This window comes from Ochotona curzoniae, unplaced genomic scaffold, assembly GCF_017591425.1.
Source record: "Ochotona curzoniae isolate NIBS_2020 unplaced genomic scaffold, NIBS_Ocur_1.0 contig_908, whole genome shotgun sequence".
In the NCBI taxonomy this organism is placed as follows: Eukaryota; Metazoa; Chordata; class Mammalia; order Lagomorpha; family Ochotonidae; genus Ochotona; species Ochotona curzoniae.
This window is the reverse complement of record NW_024466607.1, coordinates 35,080,061-35,096,162: the sequence shown is the minus strand read 5'-3', so window position 1 is coordinate 35,096,162 and position 16,102 is coordinate 35,080,061. Positions and strand designations below refer to the sequence as shown.

General features: G+C 43.2%; 1 protein-coding gene across 1 annotated transcript in view; it reads left to right on the top strand.

Annotated features, from left to right (window-relative positions):
- Nucleotides 1-5,737, top strand: part of CNTN3 (contactin 3) — a 272,642-nt gene extending 266,905 nt beyond the window's left edge. The window contains exons 20-22 of the mRNA XM_040995075.1: nucleotides 2,302-2,414; nucleotides 3,334-3,502; nucleotides 5,637-5,737. Of these exons, the coding sequence (XP_040851009.1) occupies nucleotides 2,302-2,414; nucleotides 3,334-3,502; nucleotides 5,637-5,737 (383 nt within the window). The remainder of the gene's footprint in view (nucleotides 1-2,301; nucleotides 2,415-3,333; nucleotides 3,503-5,636) is intronic.
- Nucleotides 5,738-16,102: the final 10,365 nt, after the last annotated feature.

The following is a 16,102-nucleotide window of genomic DNA, read 5'->3' as shown; positions in this document are numbered from 1 at the left end:
TAGATGTTGATATTCTTTAAAAATCAGGTCAACTTTTTTTATAAGCTGCAAAAATCACAAAATGGTCCATGACTGACTGCCTGATGCTAAACGAGAAAAGCACTGAAAAGATTCAGAAAAAACAATTAGACTCAGAACAAGCCTTTGATTTTTCTTTCCTTTCGCTCTCACTATTTTTGGTCTATCATTTCAAAAAATATTCATTCCAGGCTGGGCTCATCTCAGTTATGTGTTTGGAATCTCAAAGTAAACCCTGGTTTGCAGTCAATTCTTCAGGCAGGTATTGGGATAGGCAGCTCATGTAAAATTACTGAGGTCTCTATAACCTCTAAGTGCACATCCTTTAACAAGATAGAGCATGTTAAATGGGTTTCCTAAGCAGCATCAGTTCCACCATGATTTCCTATCAGGTGACTTAAACCCCTAAACTTGGCTATTCATGTTTCAAGCCTACGCGATTGCCATCTCTTCAAGCCATTGCATCTTGGACAAATTGAGCTGATCTAACCTCATTAGTAGTATCATATTACGAAGTTTTTATGGACAGCATGGAATCATTTCTTTAAAGATCTACTTATTTATTTGAAAGTCAGAGTGAGAGACAGAGGGAGAGAAAACAGAGAGACCGTCTGTCTTCTGGTTCGTTCCCCAAGTGCTTAGAGTGGCCTGCGCTGGGCTGGTCCACAGCCCTGAGCCCTGAGCCAGGAGCACCCTGTAAGCCCCCTGGGTAGGTGGCAGGGGCCCCAGCGCTTGACCATTCCCCGTGGGCTGGAATGGAAGTGGAACAGTGAGGGCATCTACCAGCATCCTCAGTGGATGCCAGCACCACAGGTGGAGGCTTCACTCACTACATCACAACGCAAGCCCCAACATCACCTGTTCAAGACTAGGAACACAGGAATAAAGGAATCCTCAGGGAATAAAATCTTGCTTGGCGTCATCAATTACCATGCAGGTCGAGTCCACTTGTACTCTCATCAAGAAATGAGCCAAAATTTTTCAAATATTTTCCTGGATAGCTGTTCTTTTATATCACTTTCTCATTATAAAATTCAAGTTACACCAGCCACATTCTGTGATGAAATGTACAACGACATCTTATTTTAATGCTTTTTGGGGCAGATGTGATGCTGTCAGTAAGTGGGTGATACTGTGTTTGCTGTTTGTGGTTGACAAGAAATGATTTTTAGTGTCCCACCTGAGCAGTGGCTGAGTAATGCCTGCGGTCACTGTCCGCTCCATGAAAGGGTTTCCCTTCCAGTGTTTACAAGAAGAAGATAAATTAAGATTCCAAGTTTATAAACCTTGGCTGGTTTCATTAATTCACTAATGGAATTCTCATTAACTTTTTAGTGTGTTGCCTTATTTTTCTCAAAAATTGATTTAAACTGGGAAAATGAAGACCTTAAAATATGGACTCGGTGTTGCTGTTTTTCATGTGGATAGCCAGTACTTCACAAGAATAAATCTAAGTAATCCTTATTTTTGATTGCTTCTCGTTTTGCTCATCTTACAAGGCTGGCTTAAAAATCATCCACACTTCATTTCCCATGACTTTAATCTGGTCCTTTGGCAATTTCTCTCAGCCTCTGAGTGGAAAAACAGGTTGCATTGCGTGCCTCTTTGGGCTCTGCAGCAAGCATCTCCCTAGTGGTGGCTCAAGAAATGTTCTTATCTTTGCCATCAGCATGTTTTCTTGGAGTCACTGAAGGGCCAGAAGTGTGAAAAGACCAAAGTTATACTATGAGTATAACAAAATGCGTTGTCTCATAATGAAATTGACATGCAATACCCTACATATTGTTCTATTTTTCTGAGGTCGCCTTTAACCGCCTTAACAGCAGGTATGACCCAAGTTATTGTTCTGTTTGCATTAGCAGCCTGCAGTAGTCGTTTGTCTGCTCCATGTGTACTAGCACTCCAAAATAATAATAACAGTAATAATAAGAAGAATAGATTTAAGATTCATGTATGCATTTCAGAATTGGAGTTACACAGCAAGAGTAAGAGAGACATGTTTAATCCTCCACTCCATCTCTAGAAGGCCTCAGTAGCCAGGGTTGAGCCAAACCAAAGCCAGAATCCAGGAACCTCTTCTAGGTCTCCCATGTGGGTGGAAGAGGTTCGAGTACCTAAACCATTCCCTGAGGCCCTTCCCAGACCACTAGCAGGTAGCTGTATTTGAAGTGGAGCACACAAGACAGGCCAGACAAGATGCCAGCATTGCAAGTGGCAGCCCATAGCCTGTGCCACAACCTCAGACCCTCAGATTGGTTTTAATCGCTCATTTTGCATTTCCAGCTCCGAGTCAACCTCCAGGAAATGTTGTTTGGAATGCTACTGACACGAAAGTGTTACTTAATTGGGAGCAAGTTAAAGCAATGGAGAATGAATCCGAAGTAACAGGATATAAAGTAAGTTGCCTTGTGTACAAAGCTCTGTTGTCCTCCTTCTGTTAGTGCTCTCCAAGGGATGCTGGGATTTGAAGAAGCTTCTAAACGTTGGTGAGGTGCTTACTGTCAGCTAATTTTGAAAACACAATAAACCTTCCATACAGATATTTTCCTAAAATCTCATCTTTGAAATACAAATGTGTGCATAATTCTACTCAGGTAGGAATTTTGGGCACAGTGCAAAATTCTGCATGCATCAATTTGCTGCTGTTGATGCTTATCATTCACTGTCCTGGCTCTGATGCCAGGTCCATACACTATGACCCTGCCGTGTCTCTCGGACCTCACAAAGATGCACCCCAGCCTCACCTTTCATGAAGGAATGCGCTCTGCCCTTACCTCCTTGATTCTTTTGAAGGTTTATTTGTTTATTTGAAAGACAGAGCAACAGAGAAAGGAAAGAGCGAGGTCTTCTAAGTGCTGAGTCATTTCCCACAGGACTATAGCAGGTCAAAGAGCCTAGATGCTGGCCAGGTCAGAGGCAGGAGGCAGCAACTCCATGCTTGATTTTCACATGGCTGGCAAATGCCCAGGTGCTTGGCCCATCTTCCATTACTTTCCTAGTTTCATGAATAGAGTACTGGATTAGAAGTGAAGCAGTCAGAGATCAACTCCAGTGTGGAATGCCAGCATTATAAGTGTCAACTTAACCCGCTATACCACAATGCCAACCCCTGAGTTCCTTGATTTTTGAGAACCTGTTCATTCTTCCCCATTTCCAGTCGCTGATCTGAGACCTGTGGTCAGACTTGTAAAAGCAATTTACGTTCTGGTGGGTAGAAAAAGACAAACAAAATTAGCTTTATTTCAGGGTGAACAACTTCCATGACCAAAATAAAACAGGGTGATAGAAGTAAGTGTATTTTTTTATGCATTTTAGGTGTTCTATAGGACTAGCAGTCAAAACAATGTACAGGTGCTGAGCACAAATAAAACTTCAGCTGAACTCTTGCTGCCCATTAAGGAAGACTACATTATCGAAGTGAAGGCCACCACCGATGGAGGTGATGGGACCAGCAGCGAGCAGATCAGGATTCCAAGGATGACCAGTAAGTGGAGAGAAGTCATTATGTGCCATCACTTACATAGCTGTGGTGAGCTCATACAGCCGCCATCCTTTCGTCCATTCTTTCTTTCCCAGCATAAAGTCAGACCCTGAGAGGACTTTGGAATGTGAGAGATGAGGGTGAAAAAAATTCCTCAAGACTAGTTCACAATAGGAAGAAAGAAAAAATGAAAGCAAAGGACGTACATATTATTAATTTGATATTTTCCCTTTGCTGTGAATGTATGCCTAAATCTGTCTTTGGATTGCTTCTAAAGACATAGTTCCCTGAGCATTTCTCACAAATGGTTTGGAGCCCTGTTCCCAATGATAGGCTCTTTACTCTCTCAGTCTTAGACCTTCTACAAACTACAGATCAATATTTTTTCTTTAATTTTTATTTTTGACAACTTATTGTACGATTTTGTATAGTCTGCGATTCCCCTCTCCCCATTTTCCACCCTCAATTGATTTTTCCCATAATGTCATAACTCTTCATAAGGAGTTACAATCCCATCATGGCAATTATCGATGTGGAAAAATCAACAATGTTAAAATCATAAACCACTTAGGTGAGTCAAACCAATAGACAGCTCCCAACAGGAAAATCTATTTCTAATTTAAAAGAACTTCACGTTCACTTCTTTCAAGATCTACATGAGACCTACTTTATTGTAGACACAGCACATTTGAAGTCCAGGGAAGTTGATTTTTGTCTCCTTGAAGAAGGAATGTAAAAAAGAACTCATAGAAATTTCTCTGTATTTGTCAATGCCGTTTTCCAAACAAATTTGAAGCCCCCTTGCGTTTTATCAGCACCAATGGCATGAGCAATTTTATCTTTGCATTATTCCTATGTCCTGAGTTCCAAGGCCTCCACCTAAATCCTAAAAACTCCTTTTGTCTTCACATTCAAGTCTCTAATTCTTAGTGAAAAAAAAAAATAGCTTTGTTCCATTTACTAGGCTGCCCTAATCGATAGTATTATGAAATCAAGACTGAAACTTTTGTCTAAACTCCTGAAAAATGGAATGACTTGACATTAGCAACTGCATATGAGGGGAGATGTGAGAACATAGAGGAATTTTCATTTCCAGAAGAACAAACAAACTGTCAGACTAAGACAAGCAAACCAAGCTGTCCTAAAAGACAGGAACTACTTATGATAGTTCTACAATGTGAGAGATCATAACACATCGTTTGGCACTGTAGACATATCTGAAACCGTCTGCACTTCAGCATATTATTATTGGTAGGGTATAAAATAGACAAAGCAGGCTTCGTGCTGCCTGAATAGTGAAGCTGCGGGGTTAGGTTACAGCAGGCAACGTTGGCACAGTTGAAAGAGAAGGCTGGACACATTGGTGGGGGCAGTGTTTCAGCCTCTTCAGGCGAGGGCAACGTTTCCTCTGACCTCTGCTGTCTCACTGAGCCTGCACAGTGTGGTGACTGCACAATCCAGTCTCTCTGACAATAGAGCTCTTGTTGATGGCTTCTTAAAAATGTTTCATACGAGACATCATAATTTAGCTGGGGATGCATAAAAGAGAAATAAGCACAGATTTTCCAAACCCTTATCCGATGAAGCTTTCTTTAATTAAACCATTGAATTCTCTCAAAAGTGTGTGTGATCTGGTATAATTGTTTGCAACATGATGAAGTGGTTTTTCCAATTTCAATTAAAGTTAAATAATACTAGATGAGCAAAGCCCGGAATCATTTCAGAAAACTTCAGCATACCAGTGTCTTTATAGATACTATTGATAACCGGTATATGCTTCGTAGATAAATGAAGTGAGGATGAATAATAACACGAGCCTGGGGTAAGTTCATGCTAGAATTGGATTTTGGTAGGAAAGGCATTGCTTCTTTCCTATAGCTTAGTCCATCTGGGTCACCTTAGCAAACTATTGTAGGCTGTTGCAGATGCAACAGATGTTTATTTCTGAGAGCTCTGAAGGCTGCCAAGTACAAAAGCAAGGTCATGTTGGTGTTGATTCGCAAGGATTCGCCTCTCAACACCATCATTGTGGGGTCAACGTGTAGATTTCTTGGAAGGCGTCAACGTTCTATCTCTGATGCACGGGGTGTATCTTGCCACCATTCTTGGTCATGAGCTGTCCCCTCCCCTTTGGCAGGTATGGACGCAAGAGGATCCACTTCAGCCATCTCCAACATCTGCCCTGTGTCCAGCTACATCCCTCTAGCACTCTTGTTCATTGTGAATGCCCTGTGGTGATATTTACTCCTTTTTCGTATTTATTGGAAAGTTCATTGGTTATCTGAAACAAACAAACAAAAAAATAAGTGCTTTCATGAACTGCAGTGAATATGCATGTGTTTTTCAGCTCTGTATTTTTAACTTTCTACTTCACTGTAGGTAAAAGAGGAATATAATAAAACAGTCAATCCTTCTAGGAGAATCTGAGATGCCTTAATATTTACTTGATAAACCAAAGGAATTTACATATTATGTAATTCAGATTTTTGATATGAATCTTCTTAAACTTTGATTTTAAGCACTGCCTATCATTAAAGACTCACACACTCTCGAGTGTACAGCACTCACACACACACAGAGATACAAATGAGGATGCTCTCCATGGCTAAGCTGCTTGATTTCCTCCAAATGCTCTTTCCCTATTATAACAGCATTATTTGTAAGAGACGATCAATGTCCCCGAGAAACGCTGACTTAAACCCGCAAGGGGAAAGCGTGGCTTTTAAAAATAATTGTGCTGGATGCAGGCCACATGTGAGTCCGTGAGTGGGGTTGGAAATGCTAACCCGGGGCCCTGCGGAATACCTTTGGCACAGGATACGGATGAGTGGCCAAGAGACTTTCAGCATGACTTTGCTTTCTCTGTTGCCCCATTGTTCATCTCTAAGAGCTGGAGATAGTAAGAGCATCTCTGAGTCTACCCCTTGAAGTCGCTGCCAACTGACGCAGAAGGAGACATGCAAGTGCTTTGTCACCCCAAGTGCGGCGGGGTTGTGCCAAGAGCAGAGTGAAAGTCTGTACACGTTGTGAGGACCAACCACGCTGGTTCATCTTGCATTCCACTTAGTAGGGAATTCTTTGTATTCTATTCAGTGATTAAAAAAATAAATAAATAAAAGGTAGACACACTGGCATCTTAGCTATTCTCAAAAAAAAAAATTAGGACAAAATTTTAAAAAGAATTGTCGCTTTCACAGCTGGGAAGAAGCTCTCAGGTTTTATCAAAACCTGGAGGGAAACATAAGGGAGGACCTGAATCTCAACTAACATTAAATAAGATCCACAGAATCCTTCATTTCCAATTTCTGATTCCATTAATGGACCCTTTCCTCCATGGGTGGGGGAGAGGGGAGTTTTTTTTTTTAATGAAATCCCACCTTGTATCTGAGTGAGTCTGGCAGGCTTTTTTAGTTTGAGTTAAATTTGTAATCGAACCACGTTGATGCTGCTGATTTGGATATGTATGACTCAGTCTTTCACTGTGTGCTTTTCAAAGGATTGTTGAAGACATGACTTCATAGCAATAGGCGGAGAGTATATGAAAACTGGCGGATTGAGTGTTAGACACTGCAGAAGTTTGTAACCTCTCTCCTACCGATTTCACATTTGGCCGGAACCTGTTCATGTTTCATAGATCGTAGGATTTGAAGACAAAACGTTCAGAGAGCGAAAATAAAATCCAAATCATGAAATTCTGAGATCCTCATAAAGTACCATTTTACATTCAGAGATTCCATTGAAGATGACGTCATCTCACACACAGAAGAAAAACATAACTTTCCCAGTATGAAGTGTATATAGTGTATATATCTACAAAAACACAGCAGAAGGACTAGTAAATGTCATTTGAGCGTCGTTATTTCCAGTCAGAAAGCGAGGAAGCCCCTTCTCCAGTTCTGCTATTTTATGCGACGTGTAATGGAGTGTACCTTTGTATGATTTAGCAATTTCTAGACTATGTTCCTATGCTTTTCATTTCCAAGATGGTTATTGTTTCTTGTCGTTTCTGGCAATATATCTCCATGAGATATGTACCTTGTTTCATATTGAAAAGTATGAAATTTATCTAATTCCCGTGTGTGTATCCTATGGTTATCTGTATGGATTATTTTCTATTATTCTAATAAAATTTATAATAATCAAATACTCACGTATCATTCATTGTGACGTGCTCAGGGAAGAACCAGTACAGGACCAGGAGGGTACGGTAAACACTTTTGCCGGTGTTGTTATTTCTTTATTTCTTCTGTTTCAACCAAATATCTAACTCTTCCTTTTTTTTGGACAGAATACATAAAACTTGTTTTTAGACTGTACTAATTTTTAAATGATCAGCAGTTTGAGAAAAATGAAATCCATATTCAAGTTATCTCGGCTAAAAGAAGGCAAAACATAGGGAAGCAGAAAATGTAACTTGGTAATGTTACAGTGTCTAATTTCTTCTGATTTTGTGTGGATCTTGCTACATTTTTACCAAGCGTTTTCTTTTTTTTTTTCTTTTCTTTTATTTATGATTTATTTTCATTTGAAAAGCAGATTTGCAGAGAGGAGAGACAGAAAGTTCCTCGATTCACTGGTTCACTCCCCAGATGGCGTCTATGTCCAACACTGAGCGAGTCTGAAACCAGGAGCCAGGAGACCCTGCTAAGTCTCCCACACAGCTGTGGGGTCTGAAAGCTTGGGGCCATCCTCGACTGCTTTCCCAGGCCACAAGCAGGGAGCTGGATGGAAAATGGAGCAGCCAACACAGGAATTGGCGCCATTGGGGATGCTCATGCTTACAAGCAAAGGATAGGCCAATTGAGCCATTGCTCCAATCCCTAGTGCTTCTTCTTCTTCTTCTTTTTAAAGAGTTATTGACTTGGCCATCAGTTTCAGGAGGAGGAGGGTGGAAGAGAGAGATGTATCTGCTGCATCACTCCCCAGATGGCCATGCCTGAACCCAGAGCCAAAGCGCTTTTCCAGGTCTCCCGCATGGATGGCAGGGACCCACGCACTCGAGCCACCTGCTGCTGCTTTTTACAGACCATGAGCAGAGGGCTGATTCAGTAGAGGCAGCCAGGACACAAACCAGTGCCCATATGGGATGCTGGCATTGCAGGCCGCAGCTTCACCCAGTTGGCTGCAACGTTAGCCCTGTGGACAAGCACGTTCTTAAAATGAATTACGTCCTGCATAAACTTTTCTCATTTTTACCAGGACAGCGACTTGTTGTCTACTGGTCTTTGAAATAAACTCTAAGTATCAGGCACATATTAGAAAAAGATGGATTTGTAAGTATAAGATTTTCAAATATTATATTGTGTGAAGAAAATAAAAGCTAAAATAATCCAATCAATTTCATATAGTTTGGGAATTGAAAGAAAGGCTTATTTAGAGGCAGAATTAAGTGAGAAGACCGCAGTGACTGTGTGAAAGTGAGAGAAGGGGTGTGTGGAAGTTTGCTGTGTGATTCTTATATGCAGTTGTAATGGGTGCATCAGCATATGCTGAAAGAGGAAAGACCCTGACGGTACACCATAACAGACTATGCAATCAACATATTGTAGACCCCTTACAAACTCATCTTCTCCTCCAGTGTACAGCAAGCAACTCCCTGACCTCTCGGTGTTGGAAGGAAGCAGTTCTGCAATGCACAGAGCAAGGAGTTGGACAGCTGCCGTTCAGTTGTCAGACTCCCAGGAAGTGAAGGGTTTAGAGTTGGAGCAGAGCGGTGCGTGGGCAGCTGCTGCTGCTGCAAGTCCCTGGTTTGTGCACGGTGCTTGTAGCCTTCCTTGGCTTGATCAGCTGGGACAGGCTCATCTTCTGAGCTCCGGGGGCTCCCCCGGGAGGTGCAGGTAGTCAGGTGGGTGTTTTGTTTCATCAGGGTCCGGAGTTTTCCAGAAGCATCTCAGGATCGAGACTAGCATTGGCAAGTTAGCTACAGTGGTGGTCAATGAATTCTGAGTCTTGTGACCTGGTGCTAACCCGGCACTTAACACCCTTCTTTTCAGGTAGGGAGTTAACCTAAAGCATGGGCAGAGGAAGACAGAGGAACTGCAAGGGGAAGGCCTGAGAACTTGTCAATCAAAGGCTTTAGGGAGAAGGGCTCAGTTACAGAAGTAGTTCTGGCACCCTGCTGAAACCATGGCTGAGGGACCAGGCAGAATCAGAGGTCAGCTGTGAGTCAGGGCCCTTGGCCTCAGAAAAGCCTTCCCCACATGCCCTGTGAAGCTCCTGGAAGCTTGAGTTTATCTAATTCCTAACAGGAAAGCAAACCCAGAAATGCTTTAAGTGAAATTTTTAAAAATATTTCAACTTTCACTATACATTTTCTGTGAAACTCCGAAGGTGGCTTTTGTCGATTTTCAGTATGTCACCATTTTCGGTGAACGGCAAACAGAATGACAGTGACATAAAGAGGATACAAAATGATCAGGATTTTTGCAAGTTCTTTTTTTTTCAATCAATTAACCCCCCCCCCCCCGCTGTTTCATAGTCTCATAATCTCAGCGTTTTTACTTAAAACTCATCTACATTGGATTCATTTTTTTTCTAAAATATTTTACCCTTTCTTAAAAATAAAACATCAGGCTGTTATAATTTGGATACACTGGAGTAAATATTGGAGGTGAAATCCATTCACAACAGAAATTATAAAATTAGCAATTAGGACATATATGTAACCAGACTGGAAGATGGAGTTTTGTGTTTTTCTGCTGTGTTTATGGAAGCCAAGTGTCCTGATTTAGCATTGCCTTGCTTCACCTGTGGGTGATAATCACCCCCTTGAACTTGCTCGGAGCGTTGCTTCACTGATAGAGAATGAAGCTTGCAGGAGAGCCAGGGTCCTGTCATCTGTCAGTCTTCATCCTTCCGCTTTGTTTCTGCTCTGCCTGCTGAAATTATCTCAGAGCCTGGCGTTTCCACCTTGATCATTAATACCGTGGGGCAGAGAACGAACTCAACCCTTTATAATTGGATAGAACCTAGGGCATTTCAGACAAACGATAAGCGTGGCAAATTAGCAGGTTTGCATTGTCCTTAGATAGCAGACGGTGACAGACAGAAAGCTAACGAATAATACAGAGGCAGAATGGCTAATGAGGGAGTGGAATGTCCATTCAGTGTCGCGTTGGCATTGGTTTATCCGGACATCCAGACCGGAACAGCTTGCTATCCGCAGGTGCATTTCAAGAGGAGGCAGTGATACAGTTCCACGTGCTCCTTGTGCGATGCTCATGTTTTTGCACTCCTTACAGCCGTGATGAATAAAGCTAGTGTATTTTTCCACTATGTTCTCTTATCTACTCCTATTTTGTTGGCTTGATTTTCCTCCTTGCTGCCTGTGGAGACAACATGGGATTATCGGGAGAAGGAGGCGTATCCTACAGTTTAACGGACATAATGATGAACAGCAGGCCATCAGTATGGAGAACATGGCCGAGCTTATAAAGAAGGCAGTATTGCCTAGTGGTTGACAGCACGTGTCACCAATCATAGACAGAAGCTGAAATCCAACGTCTGTCTCTAAATAACTGTAGTGTTATGCAAGCTAGATGATCCTAGGAGACAAGGAATTTGCATGGCTTACGTGGCGCTAACCGAAGGACATGTCTTTTGGAGAGCTGCTGAGCAGGGTTACAGGGTTATAGTCACAGAAATCATTTGTCCATGCTTTGCTCGTGAGCATTCAGTAAGTTAATATTGGGGGGGGTCAGCATTGGGGTGCAGCGGGTTAAGCTGCCACTTGCAGTTCCTGCAACAATGTCAGAATTCCAGATAGAGCCCTGGTTTCTCTGCTTCCGATCCAGTTTTCTGCTAATACAGCTGGGAAAATAGCAGAAGACGGCCCGTACTCCTGACTCCTTGCCACCCATGACGGAGATCTGATAAAGTGTCAAGCTGCTCCTTTGAGGCCTGGCTCAGACCCGGCCTGACCTTTGCAACCCTTCGGACATTAGAACAACAGAACATTCTCTCTCTTTCCCTAACACTTTGCCTTTCAAGTAAAATAAGTACATCTTCTTTTTCAAGTTAATATTATTTTATGATAGGAAACCTTTTTTTTTTTCTTCCCTTGCCATGCTTCATTTGGATGTTTATAACATCATTCATGGGCCGTACAAAATTACCCACTTTATACTTGGCCTGCCATCAGTGTGTTGAGTTTCAAGTCCCGCCTGTGAGTGCCTTTGCAGGGCCAGCACAAGCCTGGATGTTCCCCATCCCCTGGGCAGCTAGAGTGCGGGGTTTAACAGAGAAGAAGGCAGTTCAAATATAAGCTCCAGCCAATGGGAGGATTAAGATGCTGTTGTGTAGAGTTTTTTCCGCACAGTGCTGGGCATGGATGACAAACTGCTGTTCTTTTCCTTTCAATGCCAGACTGGTGTAGCCAGTATCGCAGAATGTGACCCTGACCACAATGCTAATCAGAGGCTCCTCAGCAAGATGCTGCAGCCTGAAAGCTTGACTTCCTGCGAGCTTGAACTCGCTGTCTTCCTCCCGAATGACTCTCACGGAGCTAAGTCCAGAACCACTTGACCCGACATAGCTTGTTGAGTAAGACGAGCTCTTCTGCCTAAGTCCTGGGACAACTGAGGGCTCATCCAGGGCATTCCCTGCCTGGAGCCCTGGACGTGAGTGATGGCCCCTGAAGAAGCTCAGTCCCTCTGGCCCCGTGCCTTCCCTGATCTCCCTTAGGAAACTAGCTTGTTTGTCTCTGCAGTACTGAGAGGCGGAACACCCACCCACCGGTTCACACCCCTTTCCCCCAAATGCCTCCAGTGGCAACAGCTGGGCTGGAGCCAAAGCCAAGAGTCCGAATACAATCCATGCACCTTTATGGGTTGCAGGGACCCAAGTACATGAACCGTTATTTCTTCCTGCTGCAGGATGGGGAACCTTTATTTATTTATTTATTTATTTTTTTGCCAAGGCCACTTGGAATTTTATAGCATCATTCACGGTCCGTACAAAACGATCAACTTAGACATGAGTTTCTTTTAGAGCTATTGGGTTTTGTGTCCCACTGGTGTTTGCCAAATGATTTCTCTGGTTTTTCACAGCCTGTGGCCAGATGTTCCGTGTGTGTGTGTGTTTGTAGAGTCTGCATTAGCAGGAAGCCGGAAGGCAGGAGTCACAGCCTGGTGTGGAATCCAGGCTCGCCAATGTGGGATGTGTCCTCCTGGCTAGGTGCCCACCCTGAAGCCCATTGCATGGGAATGAAAGCCAGCGTGGCGTTTGCATCCAATGCTCCTCTTCTATCGGAGAGAGTGATAAGGGATGCAGGAAGGATCTGCTGGGTAACACAGGCTGTCGCTTTCCAAACATCCTGAGATTCATTTCATAGTAATGTGAACATTCTTCAAGGGACAGAACAATGTGTGTGGATCAAGACTTCAGTCTAAGGAAAAGGCAAAGAAGAGAGTAAGTGCCAGGTATGTTTTCCAAGATCATAATGAGTGAAAATATTTCAAGCTCCACTGACATCCACCTTTCACTGGAAAGTCCTTCCAAGATTTTTTTTTTATAATAACGCGTCCCTGTAATTCTACGCTCCAGACTCATCAAATCCCACAGAGAGAATTTTCTGTGCAGTCTCCACACTGTCGGAAAGACAGCTTGCAGGCTATGGGTGTTCCTGACAGTGGGTGAACCCCAGCTGCTAAGCAGAAATGTTGGCACTTGGAATGCTCTAAGGCAACCAGAAATGACTCATTGCACGTGGGAACTCGCCTCGGGGTGGATTTTCCAGATCTGAGCAACATATTGATAGAAAGGAGATTGTGCAGAGCTGTGAGCTCAGCAATCTAGTCTTGGTAGTTACGCGCAAATTGTATTTTCGAAGTGATGATAGAGGTGTGTTGGGAAAACGATTAAGAGGATGTGTTTTGGAGCCAGCCAGCCAAGTCCTGGATCTGTCCGTCAATTCCCTGGCATTTTAGAAGCAAGCTTCTTAACTTCTTTGAATTTCTGTCCTCACATACGAAATAGAGGTGAGAAGCACCCACCTCTTGGTGTGACAATGAGAAATAATGCGTAGACGGCAGTTGTCACAGCAGCTGAAGAAACAAACCCTGCGTAGCCCATCCTGATATCTGCCTCTTGCTTTTCTCCCATGCGGAATATCGTAGGAATGAGATGTCTGGTGTGGGCATCTTCCTTTCCAAGAAAAAAAAATTAATAAAATGGAGTGGCAGGGAAAGAGAAAAGATGGAGACAGGGGGATGGTGAGAGAGAAAATACACTCCCATCGGGTGGTTCGTTCTTCAACACCCTGGGTTCAGGCCAGAGCCAGGAGCCCAGAACTCCACCTGGGTGATTCACATGGGTAGCAGGGAGCACCGTGCTTGAGCCATCATTTACAAACCCCGATGATGCCCAATAGCAGGAAGCAGAAGTCAGGAGTCAGAGCTGGGGTTTTAACCCTGAATCTCCAAAGAAGTATGCCAGCAAGTAAGCTAAGCACCCACTACTGGTGCTTTGCATATCTTATTCCACCTTTTTTGCATTTGTTTTTTTCAAATTCCGTGTGCACACTTGTTCTCTGTCAGGGTGAAAAGTGGCACAGCACCTGTGCCAGGGAGAGGCAGTACCCACAGCTTTTCGGGAGTCTCCCAGGGCAGATCAAAAAAGCAGAAACCACCTGGTTTCTTTTGTTGCTCATGAACACCCTCCCCCAAATGATCAAGTGTAAATAAAGGCAGGGCCATGAATCCCCAAGCATCCAACTCTCATTCGTCTCCCTTCAGAATGAATGATATTTTAAAAGTACAAAAGAATCGCCTAGAGATACATGGACCACTTTTCTGCATGTTCTCTCACACCATATTCAGACCCCAGTGTTTTTGTCTGAAAGACTGTATGTAGACAAAGAATAAGCTTGTTGTTCAGATACCTTTCCACGGGTAAAGCAGATCTGTAACTTTCCCTCGTGGCACAGGATCAAGCTTGTTCCCACGTTCAGGGTATCTTGAAGAATGACAGGTGGACTGAGACAGGAAAGCAATTTGATCTTGACATTGCAATTTTAAAAGGTAGATTAAGTAAACATTTTGATCATGATGTTTTTCTTTTTCATGACCAAATTTTAGATTACTTGTCACTGACCTAAAGAAATAGCTGCTTTCCCCCCAAAGAACAGAAATCCCAGGAAGATTCCCAGCTATGAAACTAATGCCTTGTAGGATTGTTACAGAGGGGGCCCCGGTACTGCGGCTCAATGGGCTAATCCTCTGCCTGTGGTACCAGCATCTTGTAGGGGTACCGGTTCGTGTCCTGGCTGCTGCATTTCCAAACTAGCTCCCTTATGCTTGTGGTCTGGAAAGGCAGCGGAGGATGGCTCAGGTCCTTGTGCCCCTGCACCTGTGTGGGAGACAGGGAAGAAGCCTCTGGATCCTGCTATGGATCGGCTTAGTTCTGGCCATTTCAGCCATTTGGGGAATGAACCAGTGGATGGAAGAGCGCTTGCTTGCTCTCTTTCTCTCCTCCTCCTCTCTGTAAATCTGTCTTTGAAATAAAGATAATAGATTTTTTAAAAGATCACAGAAGATTACATAAATTTAAGCACAGAAAACTTCCGTTACAGAACGTCCTTGAATTCCTTCCCAGCATCATTTACTGATAATTTTCCTCTTCTCAATTTTGTTCTGTAATCAGAAGGATGACTGTAGGTACTTACGGGATAGGATGTGGCATCAGAGTCCATGATACATGGCAGAATGATCCCATCGCATCCATTCTCAGCCTTCCCAGCTGACTCCACCACCTAAAGCAATGGGGCACTCCACTTTGAGCAGCTTGGACACACTGTGGTACTCACCAGGCTTTGCAGTGGTCGGCTGGAACTTCTCCCTCCATCTGACTTTGTGCCATCTGACTAACATCTCTCCTTTCCGGTCATTTCCTGAGGAGACTGCTTTCTGGCCCCAGACCCCAGCACAGCTGTTGCTGGTGTAAGCTGACCTTGATGGCAGAGAGCTTTACAAACCCAAGCCTGTGCTCTTAACTTCTCTCAGGACCCCAGAGCTTATGAGCTAGACACTGCCTCCTACTGGGAGTGCTATGTTAGAACATTTTCATGCAAGAATAAGAAGGTACTGAACTGTGGTTTCTCCTTCCGTTTTAACTTAGTCTCTCAGAATAAATGAAGGAATCTATCTATCTATCTATCTAAATGCTAACATTCAGATTTGATATCCAGTTATAAAGCACAAAAAAGTGAAAAATAGCTAAAATAGGATGATAACTTTTTAAGTGGAAGATTTGAGTTTTGTTTTGCTTCTCATTTGGAGCAAAAACCTTTCATTTGGTAGTTCATTCACCCAATTACAGCAATGACTGAAGCTGGATGAGGCTAAAGGCAGCAGTCAAGAATTCAGGCCAGCTCTCCCAGCTGTGTGGCTAGGACCCAGCTACTTGAACCATCAGGGCCCCCGCTCATGATGCACATGAAGCAGCTCTCAGGAGTCGGATCCAGGAGTCAAGTCCATCTACTCTGTTGCAGACTACAAGCCTCGGAACCGCTAATGTTGGCTAGACAAAATATTTATGAATAACTCAATGTGCGAGGTAAAAGATATGATTACCATCTACGAGTAAAATGAATGCTACTAAAAGCAT